Source organism: Mustelus asterias, chromosome 24 (genome assembly GCF_964213995.1).
Source record: "Mustelus asterias chromosome 24, sMusAst1.hap1.1, whole genome shotgun sequence".
NCBI classification, from domain to species: Eukaryota; Metazoa; Chordata; class Chondrichthyes; order Carcharhiniformes; family Triakidae; genus Mustelus; species Mustelus asterias.
This window is the reverse complement of record NC_135824.1, coordinates 38,288,702-38,315,528: the sequence shown is the minus strand read 5'-3', so window position 1 is coordinate 38,315,528 and position 26,827 is coordinate 38,288,702. Positions and strand designations below refer to the sequence as shown.

Genomic DNA, 26,827 nt, shown 5'->3' with positions numbered 1-26,827 from the left:
CTTTGTTAAAGTCCACATACTCAATCTTTTCAGTCCACCGCAAGCCCACAGTACATCCACCCATGCCCTTCTCCTCTTCTGAAGTGTAGTCTTTGTTAAACAGGATGACACCAAGATTGGTGGAGTAGTGGATGAGGTGGAGGGCTGTTGTAGGCTGCAAAGAGACATTGATAGGATGCAGAGCTGGGCTGAAAAATGGCAGATGGAGTTTAACCCTGATAAGTGTGAGGTGATTCATTTTGGTACGACAAATTTGAATGCGGATTACAGGGTCAACGGCAGGGTTCTGAGGAATGTGGAGGAACAGAGAGATCTTGGGGTTCATATCCACAGATCTCTGAAGGTTGCCACTCAAGTGGATAGAGCCGTGATGAAGGCCTATAGTGTGTTAGCGTTTATTAACAGGGGGTTTGAGTTTAAGAGCCATGGGGATATGCTGCAACTGTACAGGACCTTGGTGAGACCATATTTGGAATATTGTGTGCAGTTCTGGTCACCTCACTATAAGAAGGATGTGGAAGCATTGGAGAGAGTGCAGAGGCGATTTACCAGGATGCTGCCTGGTTTGGAGGGTAGGTCTTATGAGGAAAGGTTGAGGGAGCGGAGGAGGATGAGAGTTGACTTAATAGAGGTTTATAAGATGATGAGGGGGGATAGATAGAGTGGACATTCAGAGACTATTTCCTTGGGTGGATGTAGCTATTACTAGGGGGCATAACTATAAGGTTCATGGTGGGAGATATAGGAAGGATGTCCGAGGTAGGTTCTTTACTCAGAGAGTGGTTGGGGTGTGGAATGGACTGCCTGCTGTGATAGTGGAGTCGGACACTTTAGGAACTTTCAAGCGGTTATTGAATAGGCACATGGAGCACACCAGAATGATAGGGAGTGGGATAGCTTGATCTTGGTTTCAGACAAAGCTCGGCACAACTTCGAGGTCCGAAGGGCCTGTTCTGTGCTGTACTGTTCTATGTTCTAAACCGGGGCTTTTTTATATTTCATGGAATGTGGGCATTGCTGGTTAGACCAGCATTTATTGCCCTTCCTTAATTACCCTTGGGAAGGTAGTGGTGAACATCACCTTGAATAGCTAGAGTCCACGTGGTGTAGTACACTCACAATGCTGTTAGGAAGAGAGTTCCAAGATTTTGACCCAGTCATGATAGCCCAGTGACCATACCACTACGCCACTGCCTTCCTCCTCACCTCTGGAGTTCAGCCCTTCTGACCATGTTTGGCCTAAGGCTCTAATGAGGCCAGGAGCTGTGAGACCCTGTCAGAATACAAACTGTGCATCCATAAGCAGGTTATTGCTGGTTAAGTGCCACTTCATAGCACTGTTGACAACCCCTTCCATTACTTTGATAATCAAGAGTAGATTGATAGGGAAGGAATTGTCTGGGTTCGATTTGTCCTGTTTCTTTTGTACAGGACATACCTTGGCAATTTTCCACATTGTCAGTTAGTGCCAGTGTTGTAGCTGTACAGGAACAGCTTGACTAGGGGCAAGTTCTGGAGCACACGTCTTTAGTACTATTGCAAGAATATTGTCAGGGCCTACTGCCTTCATTTCTTGATATTATGTGGAGTGAATCACTGAGGATTGGCACCTGTGATGCTGGGGACCACTGGATGCTGGGGACCTAGATGGATCATCCACCAGGCACTTCTGGGTGAAGATTGCTGTGAATGCTTCAGCCTTGTCTTTTTCACTGGCATTCTGGGCTCCTCCATCCCCGAGGATGGGGATATTTGTGGATTCTCCACCTCCAATGAGTTGTTTAATTGACCATTCAGGACTGGATGTGGCAGGACTGCAGAGCTTAGATCTGATCTGTCAGTTGTGAGATTGCTTAGCTCTATCTATTTCTTCCTGTTTATGCTGTTTTGCATGCAAGTAGTCCTGTTTGGTAACTTCACCAGGTTGACCTACATTTTTAGGTATACCCGGTGCTGCTCCTAGCATGCCCTCCTGCACTTTCATTGAAACAGGGTGAATCCCCTGGCTTGGTGGTAATGGAGGAGTGGGCCTTATGCCAGGCCATGAAGTTATAAATTGGTTGTATGCAGTTCTGCTGCAGTTGTCTGTTGTGTCTCATGGATGCCAAGTTTTTAAGTTGCTAGATTTGTTCAAAACCTATTTTGTTTAGCACAGTGGTAATGCCATGTGACACGATGGATAGTATACTCAATTCGAGGACAATGCAATGGTCACTCCTTCCAATCCTGTCATAGACAGATGCATCTGTGATAGGGAGTGTGGTGAGGGTGAGGTAAAATAGATTTCACCCTTTTAAAAAATTCTTTCATAGGTTATGAGCATCGCTGGCTGGGCCAGCTTTTAATGCCCATCCCTAATTCCCTTTGAACTGAGTGGCTTGCTGGACCATTTAAGAGTTGACTGCATTCCTGTGGATCTGGAGTGACATGTAGGCCAGATCAGGTAAGGATTCCTTCCCTAAAGGACATTAGTGAACCAGGTGGGTTTTAATGACAATCGACAATAGTTTTATGATCATAATTAGACTTCTAATTCCAGATTTTTATTGACTTCAAATTTCACCATCTGCCGTGGTGAGGTTCTAACCTGGGTCCCCAGACATTATTCTGGGTCTCTGGTTCCCTTACTACGTGCTGCAGACCAGTCTGGCAAATATGTCTCCAGGATCCAGCCAGCTCGGTCTGTGGTGATGCTGCTGAGCCACTTTTGGTGATGGACATTGAAGTTCCTCACCCAGAGTACCCTTACCACACTTAGTGCTTTTTCCAATTGGTGTCCAACATGGAGGAACATCGATCAACTGAGATTACAAGACTAAATCTCCCAGAAATTTGTTCAAAACTAGTTGCAGGATGTAATTGCTCAGGTTTGACCGGGAGCAATGAGCCCTCTTGAAGTTTAAATTATGAGGCCAGGTTGCATGGACTAAGCTTACACTCAGCTGGGTTTTAAAAGTGAGGGGTGATCTGATTGATACTAAAAGAATTTGCTCGATAAAATATTTGCTCAGGTGAGGAATGAGGAACAGAATTTTAAAATTTGAGCATTTAGAAGGAAATTCAAGAAGCAATTAGTTTACTCAGAGGATGATGGAAATCTGACACTCCTTCCTCCAAAGAGGGCGGCACGGTAGCACAGTGGTTAGCACTGCTGCTTCACAGCTCCAGGGTCCTGGGTTCGATTCCTGCCTCGGGTCACTGTCTGTGTGGAGTTTGCACATTCTCCTCGTGTCTGCGTGGGTTTCCTCCGGGTGCTCCGGTTTCCCCCCACAGTCCAAAGATGTGCGGGTTAGGTTGATTGGCCAGGTTAAAAATTGCCCCTTAGAGTCCTGGGATGTGTAGGTTAGAGGGATTAGCGGGTAAATATGTGGGGGTAGGGCCTGGGTGGGATTGTGGTCGGTGCAGACTCGATGGGCCGAATGGCCTCCTTCTGCACTGTAGGGTTTCTATGATTCTATGAAAGGGATGTCAATGTTCAGGCTCAACTGGAGCCATCGTGACTGAAATGGATTTTTGTTAGTTAGTGCATTGAGGTATTTCTGGAAGGCCCGAGGGGCTGAATGGCCTCCTGTTCCTGTGTTACTGGTAAACAACTGGCGTGACGGTGCAGATTTTAATGTGTGCTTTCTGCTGTGATTTCAGTGGTGCAGAGCAGGCGAGTGTGTCAGCAAAACACCAATCCCGGAGCACGTGGATGGAGACTGGAGTATGTGGAACCAGTGGAGTATGTGCAGCAGGACCTGTGGAACCGGAGCCAGGTTTAGACAAAGAAAATGCGACAATCCCCCGTAAGTAATTTTGACAAAGCTCTACTGCAAAACATGCTGTAATTTATCACTGTGCTGCCAAATCAGGAGGTGCCTCCTGATACCAAATCACATATTGTCGCCTTAATTCTCGCAGCTCCTGGTGGTAATGCTTTAGTATTCAAAGCAATTGTGTACATTACAGGAAGAAAACTTGTTTCTCATCTCAAACATACAGGAAACATTAAAAGATCTTGAGTCATGCATAAAACATTGTTCGAGATTTAACTCATTAAATGCAAAGAAAAAGCTTCTGGTAATGTATTCACGTTAAATTCAATTTCTGGCTTCCTTTAGTGGGATGAAGGCAGTGTATGGGCCCAGCAGGCAGCCAAGAGGAAAATTGCTTGGCACTTTCTGTTCCGCCCTTGAAAACTGCATCTCCCATTCCATCATTCACCCGCTCCTTACCTACATGAGACAAAATATAACAGAAAACTACACAGGGCACTATATCCAGAAAAGGCTGGAGAAGTGGAGGGATCAGAGATATGGAACATGATGTCCCTGAGGGTAGGGTCACAGGTTATCACTCCTTAGCCAAATTTGTGAATCATTTGGAAGAACATACACCTGAAAAGAATGACCGCCATGTACAGAAAGTATCACCAAATCTCATACAGACAGCCTCTCTGTCTCTAGGCATCATACATCTTACAGTGCAGAAAGAGACCATTCGGCCCATCGAGCCTGCACTGACAACAATCCCACTCAGGCTGTATCCCCGTAACCCCATGTATTTTCCCTGCTAATCCTCCGAACACTAAGGGTCAATTTAGCATGGCCAATCTACCTAACCCACACATCTTTGGAGTGTGGGAGGAAACCGGAGCACCCAGAGGAAGCCCACGCAGCCGTGGGGAGAAGGTGCAAACTCCACAGACAGTGACCCAAGGCTGGAATTGAACCCGGGTCCCTGGCACTGTGGAGCACCAGTGCTAACCACTGTGGACAGTCTCACTGTGAACAGGAATGTAAACTTACGTTGTACAGGCTCCATGTACAGTCTCTCCACCCGGTACAGGTTCCGTGTACAGTCTCTCCTACCCTGTACACAGACTCCATGTACAATTTCTCTCATCCTGTACAGGCTCTGTGTACAGTTTCTCCCACCCTGTACAGGCTCCGTGTACAGTCTCTCCAATCCTGTACAGACTCTGTGTACAGTTTCTCCCAACCTGTACACAGCCTCTGTGACAGTCTCACACTGTATATAGGTGCTGTGGACTTTTCATAGGCATCAACATATGAAGACTAGTCCAATAGCACACTCCCTCAATACTGATCCTCCAACATGGAGTGCTCCCTCAGTACTGACCCTCTGACAGTGCAGCACTCCCTCAGTACTGACCCTCTGACAGTGCAGCACTCCCTCAGTACTGACCCTCTGACAGTGCAGTGCTCCCTCCGTAATGTTCCTCTAACAGTGCAGCACTCACTCAATACTGACCCTCTGACAGTGCAGCACTCCTTTGGTACTGACACCCCAACAGTGCAGCACTCAATCGGTACTGACACCCCGACAGTGCGGATCTCCCTCAGTACTGACCTTCTGACAGTGCGGAACTCCCTCTGTACTCACCCTCTTTCAGTGCAGTGCTCCCTCAGTACTCACCCCCTGACAGTGCAGCACTCCCTCAGTACTGACCCTCTGACAGTGCAGCACTCCCTCAGTACTCACCCCCTGACAGTGCAGCACTCCCTCAGTACTGACCCTCTGACAGTGCAGCGCTCCCTCATTACTGACCCTCTGACAGTGCAGCGCGTTCTCATTACTGACCCTCTGACAGTGCAGTGCGCCCTCAGTACTGACCCTCTGACAGTGCGGCACTCCCTCAGTACTGACCCTCTGACAGTGCAGCATTCCCTCAGTACTGACCCTCTGACAGTGCAGCACTCTCTCCGTACTGACCTCTGACAGTGCAGCACTCCCTGAGTACTGACCTCTGACAGTGCAGCGCTCTCTCCATACTGTTCCTCTGACAGTGCATTCTTTCTGTGAAGATCCAGGAGGGGCTTTTCACCCTGACTGTCAGCAGTGCCAATGGTGAGTGTACACCCTCTCAGAAAGCAGTGGCTGTGTTGTGCACCCTGCTAGACTGCTCTGAGCGTGCATAATAAGTGAGAATTTCAGCTGACTGAGCTCTGAACCCAAGAGCTGCCTAGTTCCCCTTTGACAACAATCACAACTCGATTGCTTTCTGTCCCTGAGCGCTCCAGGCAAATTCCAAGACTATTATTTGGAGGTGGCTCTGCAGGTGCTCCTTCAAGATATCACAAACCATACTTCACATATCTTGTCAGTGCCACTGTTAACAAACCAGCACTGTTCACAATCCATTAACGCCTGCCTTGGGGCACCTTTTCAGGTCTTCTCCTCGAGTGGCAGGGTTCTCTGAGGTGAGCAATTGACAAATTGTAGCAAGAGCTTTGATGGTTGACAGAGTGCATCCTTAACATTGTTTCTGAGCTATTCTATATTGAATTAGAGAGTAAAGTGTAAATGAATGTGTGCATCACAAAGTACTTCACAGCCAGTTAAGGCACGTTATATTGTAATTAATCAAAGGCTTCTGAATGTGCACTGAGAGAAATTGGATAGGTTTTCAGAGATAATACAGAGAGATTGGCAAACAGTGTGACTGCACTAGCTGCCATCGTAAATCCACAGTTAAAGAAGTTCTATTTTATAAGTTAAGCATTCTGCTCACTTGTCTATTTGATCAGTTAACTAGACTATTGGAAGTTTGTTCTGTTTTTACTTCTCAGTTATACCCAAGTTGTCAAGCAGGTCAACTTGAAGAGGTTGCACTGAGTTGAGTTCTGCACTTTTGTGAGCATGTTTAGAAAGAGGCAGTGTGTAATATTGGCTCTGTTAACCAGACCACCACCAAGAGGAAATCCACTCGCATTATTTTTGTGTCAGGTTGGTTCAGTGACAGCAGTCATGTCCTGAATCTGACAAGGTGTGTTCGATCCTCAATGTGTGCCCAGGCATCAGTGTGTTGTTTGCGATGCCATGTTGTTTTTGAGATGTTAGTGCACATTCCTGATTGCCTTTTTGATCTATAATGGATCCTGTTGCAGATTATGAGTGTGCATGTTAACATTCACACACCAACCAATGCTGCCAAAGACTTGACATGGTCTAATTTGTACCACTCAATTGTGTACAAATTGACTACCTTATTTCCCTGAATAACAATAGCAGGCAGACTTCAGAAGTCCACTGTGACATGCACTGGGACTTTAATTAAGACTCTCTCCAAATGATAATGGTGTTACAGTTCTTCCAGAGCTCACTACTGTTTATACAAATCATTTTTTACCTGGCTGCTGTAGCTCCAAAGAACAATACAGCACAGGAACAGGCCCTTCGGCCCTCCAAGCCCGCGCCGCTCCCTGGTCCAAACTAGACCATTCTTTTGTATCCCTCCATTCCCACTCCGTTCATATGGCTGTCTAGATAAGTCTTAAATGTTCCCACTGTGTCCGCCTCCACCACCTTGCCTGGCAGCGCATTCCAGGCCCCCACCACCCTCTGTGTAAAATATGTCCGGGATAAGTAGCTATGAAAGAAGCTACTTCCCACCCTCTGTGTAAAATATGTCCAGGATAAGTAGCTATGAAAGAAATGTATTATATGTTTAAACTAAAAATCCCGTACTAAGTTAGTAGGTTTTCTGGTTTTCCCCTCTGATTTGTTCAGCTTGCAAGCTGTGTATGCTGAGGGTGGAGATCAGATTGTGTGTCTCCATCCAGCAGTTTTGTTTTCCACGTTACTTCAGGAAATGTTGAAGAGTTCATACGTTGTTGCTGAGTTTTTTAATTAAAGATGATCAAATTCTGGTTTCTGTCATTGCTTTCAAAAATGGATTCCCTTGGGAATTTTTCTACCATAATAATTTTCCATTGTTACACGAGAAAACGGGACGGCACAGTGGTTAGCACTGCAGCACCAGAGACACAGGTTTGATTCCTACTTTGGGTGACTGTGTGAAGTTTGCACATTCTCCCCGTGTCTGTGTGGGTTTCCTTCGGGTTACTCCGCTTTTTCCCCACAGTCTAAAGATGTGCAGGTTAGTTGGATTAGCCATGCTAAATGCAAGGGGTTAGGGGGATAGGATGAGGGGAGGGCCTGGTAATGAAGTTCTTTCAGAGAGTCGGTACAGACGCGATGCAGTTCTGGCAGCATCTGTGGAAAGAGAAACAGAGTTAATGTTTCAAGTCCACACTTCGTCGGAATCCTGCCAGACCAGCTGAGTTTTCCAGCACTTTCTGTTTTTATTTCAGGTCTCCAGCATCCACAGTATTTTGCCATTAATCTTCTATTTACACACTGATTTTTAAATTGTGTAAGAAGTCTCACAACACCAGGTTAAAGTCCAACAGGTTTATTTGGTAGCAAACGCTACTAGCTTTCGGAGCGCTGCTCCTTCATCAGGTGAGTGGGAGATCTGTTCACAAACAGGGCACATAAAGATTCAAACTCAATTCACAGAATAATGGTTGGAATGCGAGTCTTTACAGCTAATCAAGTCTTAAAGGTACAGACAATGTGAGTGGAGAGAGCATTAAGCACAGGTTAAGGAGATGTGAATTGTCTCCAGACAGGACAGCTAGTGAGATTTTGCAAGTCCAGGCAAGTCGTGGGGGTTACTGATAGTGTGACATGAACCCAAGATCCCGGTTGAGGCCGTCCTCATGTGTGCGGAACTTGGCTATCAGTCTCTGCTCAGCAACTCTGCGTTGTCGTGTGTTGTGAAGGCCGCCTTGGAGAACGCTTACCCAAAGATCAGAGGCCGAATGCCCGTGACCGCTGAAGTGTTCCCCAACAGGAAGAGAAGTCTTGCCTGGTGATTGTCGAGCGGTGTTCATTCATCCGTTGTCGTAGCGTCTGCATGGTTTCCCCAATGTACCATGCCTCGGGACATCCTTTCCTGCAGCGTATCAGGTGGACAACGTTGGCCGAGTTGCAAGAGTATGTACCGTGTACCTGGTGGGTGGTGTTCTCACGTGAGATGATGGCATCTGTGTCGATGATCCGGCACGTCTTGCAGAGGTTGCTGTGGCAGGGTTGTGTGGTGTCATGGTCACTGTTCTCCTGAAGGCTGGGTAGTTTGCTGCGGACAATGGTCTGTTTGAGGTTGTGCGGTTGTTTGAACGCAAGAAGTGGGGGTGTGGGAATGGCCTTGGCGAGATGTTCGTCTTCATCAATGACATGTTGAAGGCTCCAGAGGAGATGTCATAGCTTCTCCGCTCCAGGGAAGTACTGGACGACGAAGGGTCCTCTGTCCACCGTGTCCCGTGTTTGTCTTCTGAGGAGGTCAGTGCGGTTTTTCGCTGTGGCGCGTTGGAACTGTCGATCGATGAGTCGAGCGCCATATCCTGTTCTTATGAGGGCATCTTTCAGCGTCTAGAGGTGTCTGTTGCGATCCTCCTCATCTGAGCAGATCCTGTGTATACGGAGGGCTTGTCCGTAGGGGATGGCTTCTTTAACGTGTTTAGGGTGGAAGCTGGAGAAGTGGAGCATCGTGAGGTTATCCGTGGGCTTGCGGTACAGTGAGGTGCTGTGGTGGCCGTCCTTAATGGAGATGCGTGTGTCCAAGAATGCAACCGATTCCCGAGAGTAGTTCATGGTGTGTCTGATGGTGGGATGGAACTTGTTGATGTCATCATATAGTTGTTTCAGTGATTGTTCACCATGATAGTTGAGTGTGACAGTTGGTGTCTCAGTGAGGGAGTGTTGCTCGGGCTGCAGTGGAGAGTGACAGTTGGGGAAGTGAAGTTTTTTTTTTTTTGTTTTCTTTTTTTCTTGCTGGTAATGGCTTCAGGGATGGCAGTTCAGGCAGTATGCTGCATCTCCTGTGGGATGTATGTGGTGAGGAAATCCAGTAGTGTTTCAGGAGATTTTAGTTGTAAGAAGTGCATTAGATTGCAGCTTCTGGAGGAGCGTGTAAAGGAGCTGGAGGGGGAGGTAGAGGAACTCCGCATAATTCGGGAGGCGGAGGTGGAAGTTGATAGGAGTTATAGAGAAATAGTAACTCCTAGAAATGAGGCTTGGGTCAATGCCAGGAGGAGGGGTAAGAAGCAATCGGGAAGACAATCCCCTGGGGCGGTTCCCCTCCATAATAGGTTTTCGGTGCTGGAGGCTACAGTTGAGGAGGAATCAACTGAGCATAGAGAGCAGATCTCTGGGGGTGAGCCGAGTGAGAAAGCTCAGGTGGTTAGGGGCTGTAAAAGACTGGGCCTTGTGATTGGGGACTCCACAATTAAGGGGACAGATAGGAGGGTCGGAACTAAAGGTAGGGACTCAGGGTTGGTGTGTTGCCTACCAGGGGCTGGGGTCCGGGATGTGTCTGACAGGGTATTCAGGACTCTTAGGGGGGAGGGAGATAAACCACAAGTTATTGTACATGTGGGGACACACGACATAGGGAGGATAGGGGAAGGGGATATTAGGCAGGGATTTATGGAGTTGGGGTGGAAACTAAAGGCCAAGACTGACAGAGTGGTTATCTCTGGACTCTTGCCTGTACCACGGGATACTTTAGAGAGGAATAGGGAGAGGGAAGGTTTGAATTCATGGCTGAGGGGATGGTGCAGGAGAGAGGGGTTCAGGTACTTAAGCAATTGGGGCTCGTACTGGGGAAGGTGTGACCTCTATGAGAAGGATGGTCTACACCTTAATCAGAAGGGGACCAATATCCTGGGGGGTAAATTTGCTAAGGCCATGCAGGGAGGTTTAAACTGATTCGGGGGGGGGGAGGGATCCTGAGTAGTGGGGCTGAAAGTGAGGGATGCATGGATGGGGACTGCAATGCACGGCATTGCAGAGGTGGGGTGGAGCAGGGTTTGAAATGTGTATACTTCAATGCCAGGAGTATTCGCAATAAAGTGGGTGAACTTGCAGCGTGGATCAGTACCTGGGACTTCGATGTTGTGGCTATTTCAGAGACATGGATAGAGCAGGGGCAGGAATGGATGCTGCAGGTCCCGGGGTTCAAATGTTTTAGTCGAAGTAGGGAAGGAGGTAGAAGAGGGGGAGGGGTAGCATTATTGGTCAGAGATTGTATCACAGTGTCAGAGAGGAGGTTTGATGAGGACTTATCTGTTGAGGTAGTATGGGCGGAGATTAGAAATAGGAGAGGAGAGGTCACCCTGTTGGGAGTCTTTTATAGACCTCCTAAAAGTTCTAGAGAGGTTGAGGAAAGGATTGCGGAGTCAATCCTGCTTAGGAGTGAAAGTAATAGGGCAATTGTTATGGGGGATTTTAACTTGACTAATATTGACTGGAATTGTTATAGCTCTAGCTCGTTAGAGGGGTCAGTTTTTGTTCAAAGCGTGCAGGAAGGTTTTTTGACTCAGTATGTAGACAGGCCAACTAGAGGTGAGGCTATATTGGATCTGGTGCTGGGAAATGAGCCAGACCAGGTGCTAGACTTGGAAGTTGGTGTGCATTTTGGTGATAGTGACCACAATTCGGTTACGTTCACCTTAGTGATGGAAAGGGATAGGCATGAACCTCGGGCCAATGGTTTTAGCTGGGGGAAGGGTAATTATGAGGCTATTAGGAGAGAATTAGGAAACATAGGTTGGACTAGGAGATTACAGGGACTGGGAACGTCCGACATGTGGAGTTTTTTCAAGGAGCAGCTACTGCGAGTCTGTGATAGGTATGTCCCTGTCAGGCAAGGAGGAATTGGTAGGGCTAGGGAACCGTGGTGCACCAAAAAAGTTTCTTTGTTGGTTAAAAAGAAAAAGGAGGCTTATGTTCGGATGAGACGTGAGCACTCGGGTAGTGCACTAGAAAGCTTTAGATTGGCTAAGAGGGAGTTGAAGAGCGAGCTTAGAAGGGCTAAAAGGGGACATGAGAAGACTTTGGCGGATAGGGTTAAAGAGAATCCTAAGGCGTTCTATAGGTATGTCAAGAACAGAAGGTTGGTTAGGGCAAGTTTAGGGCCAGTTATAGATGGCAGAGGGAAGTTATGTGTGGAACCGGAGGAGATTGGTGAAGCATTGAACCAATATTTCTCTTCGGTGTTCACGCAAGGGGACATGAATATAGCTGAGGAGGACACTGGGTTGCAAGGGAGTAGAATAGACAGTATTACAGTTGATAAGGAGGATGTGCAGGATATTCTGGAGGGTCTGAAAATAGATAAATCCCCTGGTCCGGATGGGATTTATCCAAGGATTCTCTGGGAGGCAAGAGAAGTGATTGCAGAGCCTCTGGCTCTGATCTTCAGGTCGTCGTTGGCCTCTGGTATAGTACCAGAAGATTGGAGGTTAGCGAATGTTGTCCCATTGTTTAAGAAGGGGAACAGAGACTTCCCCGGGAATTATAGACCGGTGAGTCTCACTTCTGTTGTCGGCAAGATGTTGGAAAAAATAATAAGGGATAGGATTTATAGTTATTTGGAGAGTAATGAATTGATAGGTGATAGTCAGCATGGTTTTGTGGCAGGTAGGTCGTGCCTTACTAACCTTATTGAGTTTTTTGAGAAAGTGACCAAGGAGGTGGATGGGGGCAAGGCAGTGGACGTGGTATATATGGATTTTAGTAAGGCGTTTGATAAGGTTCACCATGGTAGGCTTCTGCAGAAAATGCAGATGTATGGGATTGGGGGTGATCTAGGAAATTGGATCAGGAATTGGCTAGCGGATAGGAAACAGAGGGTGGTGGTTGATAGTAAATATTCATCATGGAGTGCGGTTACAAGTGGTGTACCTCAGGGATCTGTTTTGGGGCCACTGCTGTTTGTAATATTTATTAATGATCTGGATGAGGGTATAGTTGGGTGGATTAGCAAATTTGCTGATGACACCAAAGTCGGTGGTGTGGTAGACAGTGAGGAAGGGTGTCGTAGTTTGCAGGAAGACTTAGACAGGTTGCAAAGTTGGGCCGAGAGGTGGCGGATGGAGTTTAATGCGGAGAAGTGTGAGGTAATTCACTTTGGTAGGAATAACAGATGTGTTGAGTATAGGGCTAACGGGAGGACTTTGAATAGTGTGGAGGAGCAGAGGGATCTAGGTGTATGTGTGCATAGATCCCTGAAAGTTGGGAATCAAGTAGGTAAGGTTGTTAAGAAGGCATATGGTGTCTTGGCGTTTATTGGTAGGGGGATTGAATTTAGGAGTCGTAGCGTTATGTTGCAACTGTACACAACTCTGGTGCGGCCGCACTTGGAGTACTGTGTGCAGTTCTGGTCCCCACATTACAGGAAGGATGTGGAGGCTTTGGAGAGGGTGCAGAGGAGGTTTACCAGGATGTTGCCTGGTATGGAGGGGAGATCCTATGAGGAGAGGCTGAGGGATTTGGGATTGTTTTCGCTGGAAAGGCGGCGGCTAAGAGGGGATCTTATTGAAACATATAAGATGATTAGAGGTTTAGATAGGGTGAATAGTGATAGCCTTTTTCCTCTGATGGAGAAATCCAGCACGAGGGGGCATGGCTTTAAATTGAGGGGGGGTAGTTATAGAACCGATGTCAGGGGTAGGTTCTTTACCCAGAGGGTGGTGAGGGATTGGAATGCCCTGCCAGCATCAGTAGTAAATGCGCCTAGTTTGGGGGCGTTTAAGAGATCCGTAGATAGGTTCATGGACGAAAAGAAATTGGTTTAGGTTGGAGGGTCACAGTTTTTTTTTTTAACTGGTCGGTGCAACATCGTGGGCCGAAGGGCCTGTTCTGCGCTGTAATGTTCTATGTTCTATGTTCTATGAGTCCAAAGGAAGAAAATGTCATTGATGTATCTCGTGTATAGCATCGGTTGAAGGTCCTGTGCGGTGAAGAAGTCTTGTTCGAACCTGTGCATGAAGATGCTGGCATATTGAGGTGTGAATTTGGTCCCCATGGCTGTTCCGTGTGTCTGGATGAAGAACTGGTTGTTGAAGGTGAAGACATTGTGGTCCAGGATGAAGCGGATGAGTTGTAAAATTGCATCTGGAGACTGGCAGTTGTCGGCGTTGAGCACTGAGGCCATTGCAGCAATGCCATCGTCGTGGGGGATGCTGGTGTAGAGTGCCGAGACATCCATTGTGACGAGGAGTGCTCCTGGTTCAACTGCTCCATGTGTGCTGAGTTTCTGTAGGAAGTCCGTAGTGTCGCGCAAAAAGCTGGGGGTTCTTTGTACAATGGGCTTCAGGATGCCCTCGACATAGCCGGAGAGGTTCTCGCACAGGGTCCCATTGCCTGATACGATGGGACGGCCGGGTGTGTTTGCCTTGTGTATCTTCGGGAGGCAGTAGAGATCTCCAACGCAGGAGACTTGCCTGGACCTGCAAAATCTCACTAACTGTCCTGTCAGGAGACAATACACATCTCTTTAACCTGTGCTTAATGCTCTCTCCACTCACATTGTCTGTACCTTTTAAGACTTGATTTGCTGTAAAGACTCGCATTCCAATCATTATTCTGTAAATTGAGTTTGTGTCTTTAAATGCCCTGTTTGTGAACAGAACTCCCACTCACCTGACGAAGGAACAGCGCTCCGAAAGCTAGTGGCGTTTGCTACCAAATAAACCTGTTGGACTTTAACCTGGTGTTGTGAGACTTTTTACTGTGTTTACCCCAGTCCAGCGCCGGCATCTCCACATTTTAAATTGTATAGCAGCTGATTTAACATAAAGGGACCAGCGGCTTGACAACATGTGAGAAGGTGCCAAAATGGTGCAAGATAATTTATTTGTGTCCAGCTAATAACTGATTTGCTGATGCTTTGTACCTTGTGCTTATCAGTCCAGGGCCTGGAGGAACAAACTGCCAGGGAGCCAGTGTGGAGCACAAAGTGTGTGAGAACTTGCCCTGTACCAAAGGATTGCCCAGTTTCAGAGATCAGCAGTGCCAGTCCCAGGACAGACAAGGTCATAAGAAAAAACACTGGACTGCAGTCCTCATTGATGGTGAGCACATGTTAATCTGTTTGCTCGTTGAGTAAGAACCATGGTGAGGCTGAAAGGTTATTGATCAAGTGCAGATTATAGACTGCAATCACTGTTTATTTATAGGGAAATGCAGTGACTAACATCTATATGACAAGGTCCTACAAACAATAGTGAGACAAATGGCCAGGTATTTAATTTTGCTGGTGTTGCTTGAAGAATAAATGTTGATCAGGGTTTTGGAATAACTCCCTGCCACCTTTTTGATCAACAGAATCATTTTTTTTTATTCATTCGTGGTGCGTCGGTGTCGCTGTCTGGCCAACATCTATTGCCCATCCCTAGTTGCCCTTGAACTTAGTGGCTTGCTAGGCCATTTCAGAGGGCAGTTGATGGTCAACCACATTTCTGTGGCTCTAGAATCATATGTAAACCAGACTGGGTAAGGACGGCAGACTGGTAACATGGCAAAATAGCTGTCCCTGTAGATGCAGCTGTGAACATAACGTAGTGTAATGTTCTGTAGGGCAGAAACTAGGATTGCTATCCAACTCCTCATCTTTTAATCATATAATCCTTATAGTGCAGAAAGAGAGGCCATTCGGCCCATCAGATCTGCACTAACTCTCTGAAAGATCATCTCAGCAGCTCCTCCCCTCCACCCTATCCCCGTAACCTCATCCATTTATCATGGCTAATCCACCTAACCTGCACATCTTTGGACTGTGGGAGGAAACCGGAGCACCCAGAGGAAACCCACGCAGACATGTGGAAAATGTACAAACTCCACACAGACAGAGCCCAAGGTTGGAATCAAACTGGGTCCCTGCTGCTGTGAGGCAACAGTGCTAATCGCTGTGCCACTGTGTTGCTCTAATGCTAACATCGGCCACAGGGAAATCCTAGGGTTATGTTTGGTGGTGGGGGCTCTGTGGTAATGTTTTAAGGTAGAGTCCCTACATTTTTCTGGGCAATGACAAGATTTACTAGGATGCTACCCGGACTTGATGGTTTGAGTTATAAGGAGAGGCTGGATAGACTGGGGCTTTTTTCTCTGGAGCATAGAAGGCTGAGGGGTGATCTTATAGAGGTCTATAAAATAATGAGGGGCACAGATCAGCTTGATAGTTAATGTCTTTTCCCAAAGGTAGGGGAGTTTAAAACTAGAGGGCATAGGTTTAAGGTGAGAGGGGAGAGATACAAAAGTGTCCAGAGGGGAAATTTTTTCACACAGGGTGGTGAGTGTCTGGAACAAGCTGCCAGAGTTAGTAGTAGAGGCGGGTACAATTTTGTCTTTTAGAAAGCATTTAGATAGTTACATGGGTAAAATGGGTATAGAGGGATATGGGCCAAACACAGGCAATTGGGATTAGTTTAGGGGTTTAACAAAAAAAGGGCGGCATGGACAAGTTGGGCTGAAGGGCCTGTTTCCATACTGTAAACCTCTATGACACTGAATAGTATTAACTTAATCTGGTGGCAATTCCACACATACACAATCGTGAGAGGTATGTTTGCAGTAGGTCATTTAAAAATAATTAATGAAATGATGAGTGAGTGATTGATAACCAAGAATAGATTGCATCAATCTTGAAAGGTTGTTTCAGTGGCTGAGTGACATGAAACTCAAACCAGCTTTTTGTGCTTTCCCTGCAGTGGGGAATGTATAATTGACTGGATGAATCGTATTGAGTGGTGTTTACACTTGCTTTTCCCACTCCAGCCATGACTGTGTGAGGCAGCATGTGGTGGGTGAGAAGGCAAATGCTGAGGTCAAAGGTTGTTGCAAGCTTCTGCATGACTCCCTGTGCTCACTCATTGATGCACACCTTTTCACTCACTCCATTCACTCCACTCACTCCCCTATCACACAATCTCATTCTGTAACTCACCACCTCTCATTCCCTCATTCAGTCTCTCATTCCCTCTACCTTCCTCAGTAACTCAACCTCTTTACCTGTGATCCCAGGCCCAGTGGGTTAGGAGAGAAATTCAAATGGAGCATTTTATTTCCAGCTTCATTCTCACTGATTCACTGTTTAAATGTTGCTGGTTTGGATGGTGGTTGAATCCCTGGCCAACGATTTCTGCTATTTAAAGAATGACTACTGCACTCCCTGCATGGAAGTTCTGAGCCTTTGATGCCTAGATTCTAGCCCTCTCTCACGGGCAGTTCCTGCCATACTTAGTCAAGATTAGTCATGGCATGAATCAATTCCTGCCTCCCAGATTGCCTGGATCCACTACAGTTTGCCTCTTGCCGCAACAGGTCGACAGCAGATGCCATCTTCCTGGCCCTACTCTCAATCCTGTAACACCTGGATAACAAAGACACTTATGTCAGACTCCTATTTATTGACTACAGCTCAGCCTTCAACATTATTATTCGTACAAAATTCATCTCCAGACTTCATGGCCTGGGGCTCAGCTCCTCCCTCTGCGACAGGATCCTAGATTTCCTAACCCACAGACCGCAATCATTAAGGATAGGCAACAACACCTCCTCCACGATCATCCTCAACACCAGTGCCCCACGAGGCTCTGTCCTCAGCCCCTTACTATACTCCTTATACACTTATGACTGTGTGGCCAAATTCCTCTCCAACTCAATTTTCAAGTTTGCCGATGACACCACCGTAGTGGGTTGGATCGCAAACAATGATGAGACAGAGTACAGGAATGAGATGAAGAATCTGGTGAACTGGTGTGATGACAATAACCTCTCCCTCAATGTCAACAAAACAAAGGAGGGAGTCACCAACTTCAGGAAGCGTAGTGGAGAACATGCCCATGTCTATATCAACAGGGACGAAATGGAAGGGGTTGAGATCTTCAAGTCTCTAGGTGTCCAGTTCACCAACAACCTGTCCTTATCTCCCCATGCCGACGCTATATTTAAGAAAGCCCACCAATGCCTCTACTTTCTCAGGAGACTAAGGAAATTCAACATGTCCACTATGATTCTCATCAGCTTTTATAGATGCACCATAGAAAGCATTCTTCATGGTTGTATCACAGCTTGGTATGGGTCCTGCTCTGCCCAAGATCGCAAGAAACTACAACGGGTCGTAAACGAAGCCCAGCCCATCATGCAAACCAGCCTACCATCCATTGACTTTGTCTATGCTTCCCACTGCCTCAGAAAAGCAGCTAGCATAATTATGGACCCCACGCACTCTGTACATACTCTATTCCACCATCTTCTGTCAGAAAAAAGATACAGATGTCTAAGGACACGTACCAACCAACTCAAGAACAGCTTCTTCCCTGCTGCCATCAGCCTTTTGAATGGATCGACCTCGTATTAAGTTGATCTTTCGCTACACCCTAGCTATGACTGTAACACTACATTCTGCACTCTCTCGTTTCCTTCTCTTTGTCCAGTATGTTTTGCCTGTATAGCACGCAAGAAACAATACTTTTCACTGTATACTAATACGTGTGGCAATAATAAATCAAATCATACTTACCTTGTTGTTGGCAGCATTGTCCATGTGCCAGCAAGCAGCAATCTGCCCAGTGACCACCCACTCAAATCAGTGAGCTCCCACTCAGTGCCAACACCAGCAAACAGCCATGCTAATGAGGGGCAACAGTTAAGCTCTGGCATAAGACCATAAGACATAGGAGCGGAAGTAAGGCCATTCGGCCCATCGAGTCCACTCCACCATTCAATCATGGTTGATTTCAACTTCATTTACCCGCTCTCTCCCCATAGCCCTTAATTCCTCGAGAAATCAAGAATTTATCAATTTCTGTCTTGAAGACGCTCAACGTCTCGGCCTCCACAGCCCTCTGTGGCAATGAATTCCACAGACCTACCACTCTCTGGCTGAAGAAATTTCTCCTCATCTCTGTTCTAAAGTGACTCCCTTTTATTCTAAGGCTGTGCCCCCGCGTCCTAGTCTCCCCTGCTAATGGAAACAACTTCCCCACGTCCATCCTATCTAAGCCGTTCATTATCTTGTAAGTTTCTATCAGATCTCCCCTCAACCTCCTAAACTCCAATGAATATAATCCCACGATCCTCAGACGTTCATCGTATGTCAGGCCTACCATTCCTGGGATCATCCGTGTGAATCTCCGCTGGACCCGCTCCAGTGCCAGTATGTCCTTCCTGAGGTGTGGGGCCCAAAATTGCTCACAGTACTCCAAATGGGGCCTAACCAGTGCTTTATAAAGCCTCAGAAGTACATCCCTGCTTTTGTATTCCAAGCCTCTTGAGATAAATGACAACATTACATTTGCTTTCTTAATTACGGACTCAACCTGCAAGTTTACCTTTAGAGAATCCTGGACTAGGACTCCCAAGTCCCTTTGCACTTTAGCATTATGAATTTTGTCACCGTTTAGAAAATAGTCCATGCCTCTATTCTTTTTTCCAAAGTGCACGACCTCGCACTTGCCCACGTTGAATTTCATCAGCCACTTCTTGGACCACTCTCCTAAACTGTCTAAATCTTTCTGCAGCCTCCCCACCTCCTCAATACTACCTGCCCCTCCACCTATCTTTGTATCATCGGCAAACTTGGCCAGAATGCCCCCAGTCCCGTCATCTAGATCGTTAATATATAAAGAGAACAGCTGTGGCCCCAACACTGAACCCTGCGGGACACCACTTGTCACCGGTTGCCATTCTGAGAAAGAACCTTTTATCCCAACTCTCTGCCTTCTGTCTGACAGCCAATCGTCAATCCATGTTAGTACCTTGCCTCGAATACCATGGGCCCTTATTTTACTCAGCAGTCTCCCGTGAGGCACCTTGTCAAAGGCCTTTTGGAAGTCAAGATAGATAACATCCATTGGCTCTCCTTGATCTAACCTATTTGTTATCTCTTCAAAGTCATGTTAATGATGAAAACTGTCAAAGGGGATTTCTGCTTCTCCTGCCAGAAGTTCAAATTGTCCTTAGCTGTGCGCGTGTCTGTGTGTGTGCGTGCGTGTGTGTGTCAGTGTCAGGATTAACACAGTGCTGATATTACTAAAGAAATATCTGCTAAAGCTGTCCCAGCAGTCAGCAAGAAGAAAGAATGAGGAATGGGCTTCTCAGGAGATTTTTGTCCTGTTTAACTTTGTCTCCAAGTTTCACGTTGATCAAAGTTAACTACTTTCAACAGTCTGGTTTTCTAGAGTCCTGAAAGCTAAGTGTGTAAACGTGATGGATTTGTGCTGTGCAATGTGTGATGGAAATTCCATCCTTATTTCTTTCTTCAGGACACTATTTTTCAGCTGAAGTTTTAAAAGTCATACACCAGAAGAAAACGTTGTTATTTATAAACTCTTCCTGAGCTGAATAGAAAGTCTGGGACCATTTCTCACTCAGTTGGAAAGGAGTGAGAGTTGCCAATGTGGAAGCACAGGGCATTGAGCCAGAACCTGCGCAGTCCGTACAGGCCTGTCAAATGGCTTCAAGGTGATTGGCCACTTGTCAAGTACTTCATTCCTAGAAACTCGCCTGAATTAAGTTTCCCGTGCGATGGAGCAGAGCCTGAAAGGTACAGAGGGAGCAGGGAATTATTCCCCACTGGATGAAATCAATCAATGAAAATAAAAGTCAGGCAGTTGCTGGAGCAAGTAACTAACCTAAAGGTTAAAATTAACCATGTAAACATTAATTAATGGAAATGGAATTCATAGAATCCCTACAGTGCAGAAGAGGTGATTCGACCCATACGGTCTGCATTGAGTCTCTGACAGAGTATCTTACCCAGGCCCTCTCCCACACCCCATCACATTTACCGTGGCCAATCCACCTAACCTGAACATCTTTGGACTGTGGAAGAAAACAGGAGCACCCTCAGGAAACCACGCAGACACGGGGAGAATGTGCAAACTCCACACAGACAGTTACCCAAGGCTGGAATTGAACCCAGGTCCCTGGAGCTGTGAGGCAGTAGTGCTAACCACTGTGCCACCGTGAAACAAAAGAACTGGCATTGACCATTTGGACTGAATGGCCTGTCCCTGTGCTGTAAATTCTACCTACTTCTGATCATGGACAGAACATTAGGGCAGGAGTAAAGACTGCGCAAATCTAATCCAATGACATGCAGTTATGGAGAAATACAAGGGGCATTCCAATGTCGGTGGACACTCGTCATGGCCAGCAGAGTTGGAGCTTCCAAGGTCTGAATGGCCGCCTCTGATTGTTGATGTTTCGTATGAAGGCTTAGCAATGAAAATGAATACCAGGGTATGTTGCAAGCTGGCCAGTTGCTAGGTTTTGAAGCTCGTCAAAACTGGAAAGTTGGCAGGTGGAGTTTCCAGCCTTGACTCTGCACAATAACATGTTTAAAAAGCTTGAGTGGAGCCAAATCAAGAGAGATTTGAACCTGGCTCTCATTCAGTCGGACCAGAGAAATCAGGTATGCGAGTATTTTGAGGCTGACTCTCCTCTCAAAATACTGTGCTGTTGAAATTGGCTCACCTTCACATACCAGGCACTAGCCTTGGTTGTTCACAGCGCAGCCCCACCCTTACAGTAATTCATTTTCTGTTCTTCTCTCACATCTGGTCAATTTACTTTGGAATGCACAGAAGTGGGAGAGAGCATTGTGGTGAAACTAGGCAGTCCCAAAGTTCAAAACATACAGCACACTATCACTTCCACTCAATCCCTTTCGCTACAAGAATGCAGAGCTGTGTAGGAAAGAGAGAAACCATTCTGCTCCATTTGGCTAGTCTTAAATTCAGCAAATGAAAAGGTTGTTTTCTGTCCTGATTTATCAGGAGAGCACAGGTTTTGGCCCTGTGTTGCTATGTGTGGAGAAATGATGAATTGCAACTCTCAATTTACATCCAGCACTGCAAAAGATTTATTTTGCAGGGAATAACATGTGGCAGCGAACTTATTAGCTGAGCCTCGTTTCATTGCGAATGGTATGGAAGAACTAAATAAGGATCTCCAGGCTGGACCCACCATATTATTTTCTAACAAGGGGATCCAACACTCTGGAATGGTGACCTCAGGGCACTGCTCCCTGCCAAATCAAACACATGTATTCTTTTTGAGTATGGCCTTCTAAAAGAACCTACATAGCCCGAAACTATCATCTTAGTAAATGAACTGGAAAATTCACATAGTCAGTGTTCCTCATCTTTGACTGCAGAGAATACCCAGAATATCCAGAAGAGAAAATCAGCAAAATAGGGCAGTAATTTGCTCCAGATTCTCTTGCCTACAATTCACTTCCCCGTTTATATGTGAGAGATCTTTTAACACACTAAGTGTTGAGCTGGTTTAGAAGTGTCTGAAGACAATAGTATCACAAGTACAATCTTAGCCTGAAACATAAAGCTGTGTCCAGAGGATAACTGTCGACGAGATCTCAGCCACAGCATGCACACAGGCAGCAAGTACAATGTTAAAATAATAGCTTACAAGCTCCAATTTTACAATAAATAAAAATTAATGTTGTCTATGTCCATGATGAAGGCACATCCACATTATTTCTTTTGGAGACAGAACTTTGAAAATATAAAACTCACCCCATATTTAGAATTAGGTTACAGACTCAGGAGAGCTTGCCCTATAGAAGTGTTGGTTGAGGAGTGTAAAGTGTGCTGTTGGAGTAGTTCTTGAAGGGCTGCAGTTCCCATTGAAAGGTGTAGTACATTATTATAGAAAAGTGAACCAGTCTGTTCACTGTGGCACAGTAGGGAGTTGCAGACAGCAAGATTACTTTGATTCATGTTTCATTTTTCAACCTTTTTTAAACCTCGCTTTCCATCTTTTGTCCCCCATCACTGTCTCCCTTCCTCCCAACCCACTCGGGCTGTCTGTTGCATGTCTCAGGTTGTCCTTTGACACACTGCTCACCTTTGTTCTGCCATTTACACAGTCTGATCTCTTAATATGCCGCTATCAGCACTCTTCTTAGCCATGATTACCACCATTTACATTCCCTTTGTCAGTTTGTCTATGACATCTTTGTCTATCTTTCCTGTCTCCACCAACCGCTGGCTCTCTATCCTTCCCCCCTCACCCCCGCTCCCCCCACCCTCCTCACCACAATAGTATAAATCTCACCCTATTTCCTATTGTCTTCAGCTCTGACAAAGTGTCATCCAGACTTGAAACGATAGCTCTGTTCTCCACAGACGCTGTCAGACCTGCTGAGATTTTCCAGCATTTTCTGTTTTTGTTTCAGATTCCAGCATCTGCAGTAATTTGCTTTTCTCTTTTAAGATTACTTTGATGTTGAGGTATTGGGGTTCGTGCGGAGGGTGTCCCTATTCGCCACTCCAGTGAAAACACATTTACCAGCTGCATTACGGGAAGTTGATCAATTCCCACACACTGGCTTTGAATGAGGAGGAAGTCTGGTGCCATCAGGAAGGAGGAGAGAATGCTTCTCACTTCTAAGAACAGAGGAACAGGACGAGGCCATTCAACTCCTCCAGCCTGTTGCATCATTGGATAACTCAAGTAGCTTCTTAACTTCACTTGCTAAACCTGTCTCCTAATTTGGACAGCAATTCATTGATACTCCAACCCTACCTACATTATCATTATCCCACCACAGGACCTCCTACCTTGACTCTGGATACCTCCCTATTATCTCCTATTATTATGTTCCTTCTAGAGACCGGTAGCCTGGTGAATTTCCCAGCGACCAACTGACAGAAATTGCCACAGGTTAAGAGTTCTCATTTTAAGACTTTTACTGTAAGAAACAAACTGAAAGCAACATTGATCAAACATTACCAAACAAGCAACTAATACAGCAATCTAAAGTAAAGATACTTTTGTATTAGCTAACGAATGCAATTAGATTGTATCTTACAGCACCGTTCGGTGTGCACCACACTTCTGGCAGATGTGTAATATGATGTGTAATATGATGATGTGTAACATTACAGAAGCAAGACCAAAGTTACAAACAGTGCAGTAGCATGTTGCAATTTTATACAATTGAGTAGCTTGTTAGGTCATTTCAGAGGGCATTTAAGAATCAACCACATTGCTATGGGTCTGGAGTCATATATAGGCCAGACTGGGTAAGGGCGCCAGATTTCCTTCTCTAAAGAGCTTTCGTGAACCAAATGGGGTTTTATGACGATTGATAATGGTTTCAGGGCCACTATTACTGATAATAGCTTTTAATTCAAGATTTTATTAATTTAGTTTACACTCTACCAGATGCCATGGTGGGATGTAAACCCATGTCCCCAACGTATCATAGAATCCCTACAGAACAGAAAGAGGCCATTCAGCCCATCGAGCCTACATTGGCAACAATCCCACCCCATAGCCCCACATATTTACCCTGCTGGTCTCCCTGACACACAGGAGCAATTGAGCGTGGCCAATCTACCTAACCCGGACATTATGGAATAATCGTGTTGTTTCTTTCCTTCATCTGTATTGAATGTTTTTGTGGGTAATTTTGTGGGTGAGTCAAGTGAGTGAGATGTTGGGTCCGATTTTACCATTTTGATTCAAAGTGCTGGGCGGACTTGAATTTGGGAGTGTTTCAGATCCGACTTGTAAACCCGTTCTCCAGCGCCCCCATACCCACTTTGCCTGAAAAAATATCAGTGAGTCCAAATGGTGCTACACAAGCCTGCGGGCGGGGCTTATCGCGCCTGAAACACTGCAGCTCCGATCGGCGCCTCCAACTGCGTACACTCACAAAAAAATGATCGAATAACGGTCCCCAAACACATCACGCCCGGGCCGGATAATGCCTCCCCCTGGCTCCCACAGATATTGCTCCACCCCCACAACCTTACTGAGCCCCTTATTCCCCCACCCACCTGCCACCCAGACCGATCTTGGCCCCTTCCCCCCCCATCTCAGGCAGAGTGGCCGCGGATCCCCCTTCCCCCTCACTCATCACAGGCAGAGAGATCCATCACGCCCCCCCTCCACCCTACAGATATCAGGCAGAGTGATCCCCCTCACCCCCACCCCTCACCCTCCCACACAAGGCCCCATCTCCTCTGGACTTCGATGCCTGTTTGACACCTCTCTCTCCCCTGTCCCTCATCATTGAAAGAGTTTTAACAACACCAGGTTAAAGTCCAACAGGTTTATTTGGTAGCAAATGCCATTAGCTTTCAGAGCGCTGCTCCTTCGTCAGATGGAGTGGAAATCTGCTCTCAAACAGGGCACAGGGACACAAAATCATTGAGGCACTCATCCGCACCCCGCCCCCCCCTCCCCCATCAGCACACCTGCAAATACTCACTTGCCTTCAACTCAATGCTAGCAAGCAAACTGCATGTAACTTGCTGGAATGTTCTGCCAAACTGCCTGCAGCTGATCTGCACTAACGAGGGGCAGCTCCATTAAAAACTCAAAAATGGACAGGCAGGCAGGCATTCCTACACAAAATATATGTACAACCAGCACCCTGATTCTCTGAGGGATGCTACTGGATGCAGCAGAAGCGAGGGCCCTCCCCTGCCCCCCCCGCAGGAGAATGCAGACCAAGGAGGGCTGATGGAAATGTGGCCTGGGAGGAAGTCACCGCTTCGGTCAGTGCCAGGGCACTGGCCCCCCCAAACTGAGAAGCAGTGCTGGAAAAAAGTCAATGATCTCATCCGTGCAGCAAGGGTGAGTGCCGAATCCCATTTTGTATCTTCCCCCAAATCTTCCCCAGATCCTCCCATCCCCAGCACCCTGCATGCTTCCAACACTGACTCCCCAAGCACCTCCTTCCTTTCCCCCCAATGAGCCCCACTGCGCTTGCCCTCTAAGGGCCACCACCTGATACTCTGCAGGAGTCACGCCACCATTTATTTCATGGCTCCTTCTGTCTCTACAGGAGAAGACCGAGCACAACACCCATGAGAGGGCGAAGAGAGGGGACGGTGAGCCAGACCTCCGGCTCCTCACCCACTTTGAGGAGCGGGCGCTGGAGCTCTCGAGAGAAGGGAGATGTGGGCTGTCAGCGACAGCATGGTCGGGCTGCCGTCAAGACGTGAGCACCTATCATTCCTTCAATCACTTTGAGGTAACTTCTTGGGGGCACGAGTTTTGGGTGCGATGGGGAGGTTTAAAGGAGATGTACGAGGCATGTTTATTTGCACAGAGGGGGTAGTGGGTGCCTGGAACTCGCTGTCGGGGGAGGTCGTGGATGCAGATGCGATAGTGACCTTTAAAGGGCATCTCTACAGCTATGTGAATGGGATGGGAATAGAGTACAAATCAGATGGGCAGCCTGGTCGCTACAGGTCCTGTTCCTGGGATGTAACTTTCTTGGTTCTTTGTTCTATGTTCAATGGAGACATGTGAATCACGTGTTTGGCACCCTGGATTCCTCTCCCTCCCTTGAACTTAACCTTGTGTCCTGTGTTGCAGGAACAGATCCGGACGCCCTGGGGCCTTTTGGACTCCAGGCCCCGGCTACAGCTCCCACCCATCCTGGTCAAGACAGCTGGGATGAGTCCTCGGAGGATATGGGTGAAGTGGTTGGCACCGTTTTGGTGTCACCCGCACCTCACAACTCACCATCCCAGATACTGACACGTCGGTGGGTCCAGTTAGTGGAGAGGGTTTTGGGTCACTCTCTGGTGAGCACAACATATCTGTTGATGTACATTGGGTGGAGGAGGGAACGTCCGAGGCCACTGTCATGCGGAGGACTCGGCTGGTCCCAGGCTACATGCTGGGCCTCTGGGATCACTTCTCCCTCAGCTGCTGGAGATTTAGCACCAGAGTCCGGGAATGCAGGAGGGGCTGACGGCCACACTGGACCAACTGCGAGGCTGTTGGGAGGAGTCCCAAAGCTTTCAGGTGGACCAGATATTGCCTGTCTTGTGTGCTTCCCAGGCCAACACTGCAAGGATGGTGTCTGCAGTGGAAAGCCTGGGGCAGGGGATCCTCACCATGAGTGGCAGGCTCCAAGTGATGGCCGAGTCACAGCAGGCCACAGCTGAGGGGCTGAACAGACTTCTCGAGTTTCAGCCGCCCATGGCTGAGAGGCTGGAGAGCTTGCAGGGGACCCAGTGGATTATGGCAGCAGCCATTGAGAACGTGGCCCAGTCTCAGAGGGCCATGGCTGAGGGCTTGCAGAGCATGGCCGAGTCTCAGAGGGCATTTGCTGTAGCCATTGAGAGGTGGCCATCGCAGAGGGCTCGACCACCATGTGTAGGACGTAGGTGGTCCTCCAGGACTGGCAGTGCCAGGTGAC

The 26,827-nt window shown here is 47.1% G+C and overlaps 1 protein-coding gene across 2 annotated transcripts in view; it reads left to right on the top strand.

Annotated features, from left to right (window-relative positions):
* Positions 1-26,827, top strand: part of adamts17 (ADAM metallopeptidase with thrombospondin type 1 motif, 17) — a 524,080-nt gene that overhangs the window by 331,440 nt on the left and 165,813 nt on the right. For both annotated transcript variants that reach the window (XM_078241579.1, XM_078241578.1), the window contains exons 12-13: positions 3,643-3,788; positions 14,545-14,708. In XM_078241579.1, the coding sequence (XP_078097705.1) occupies positions 3,643-3,788; positions 14,545-14,708 (310 nt within the window). The remainder of the gene's footprint in view (positions 1-3,642; positions 3,789-14,544; positions 14,709-26,827) is intronic.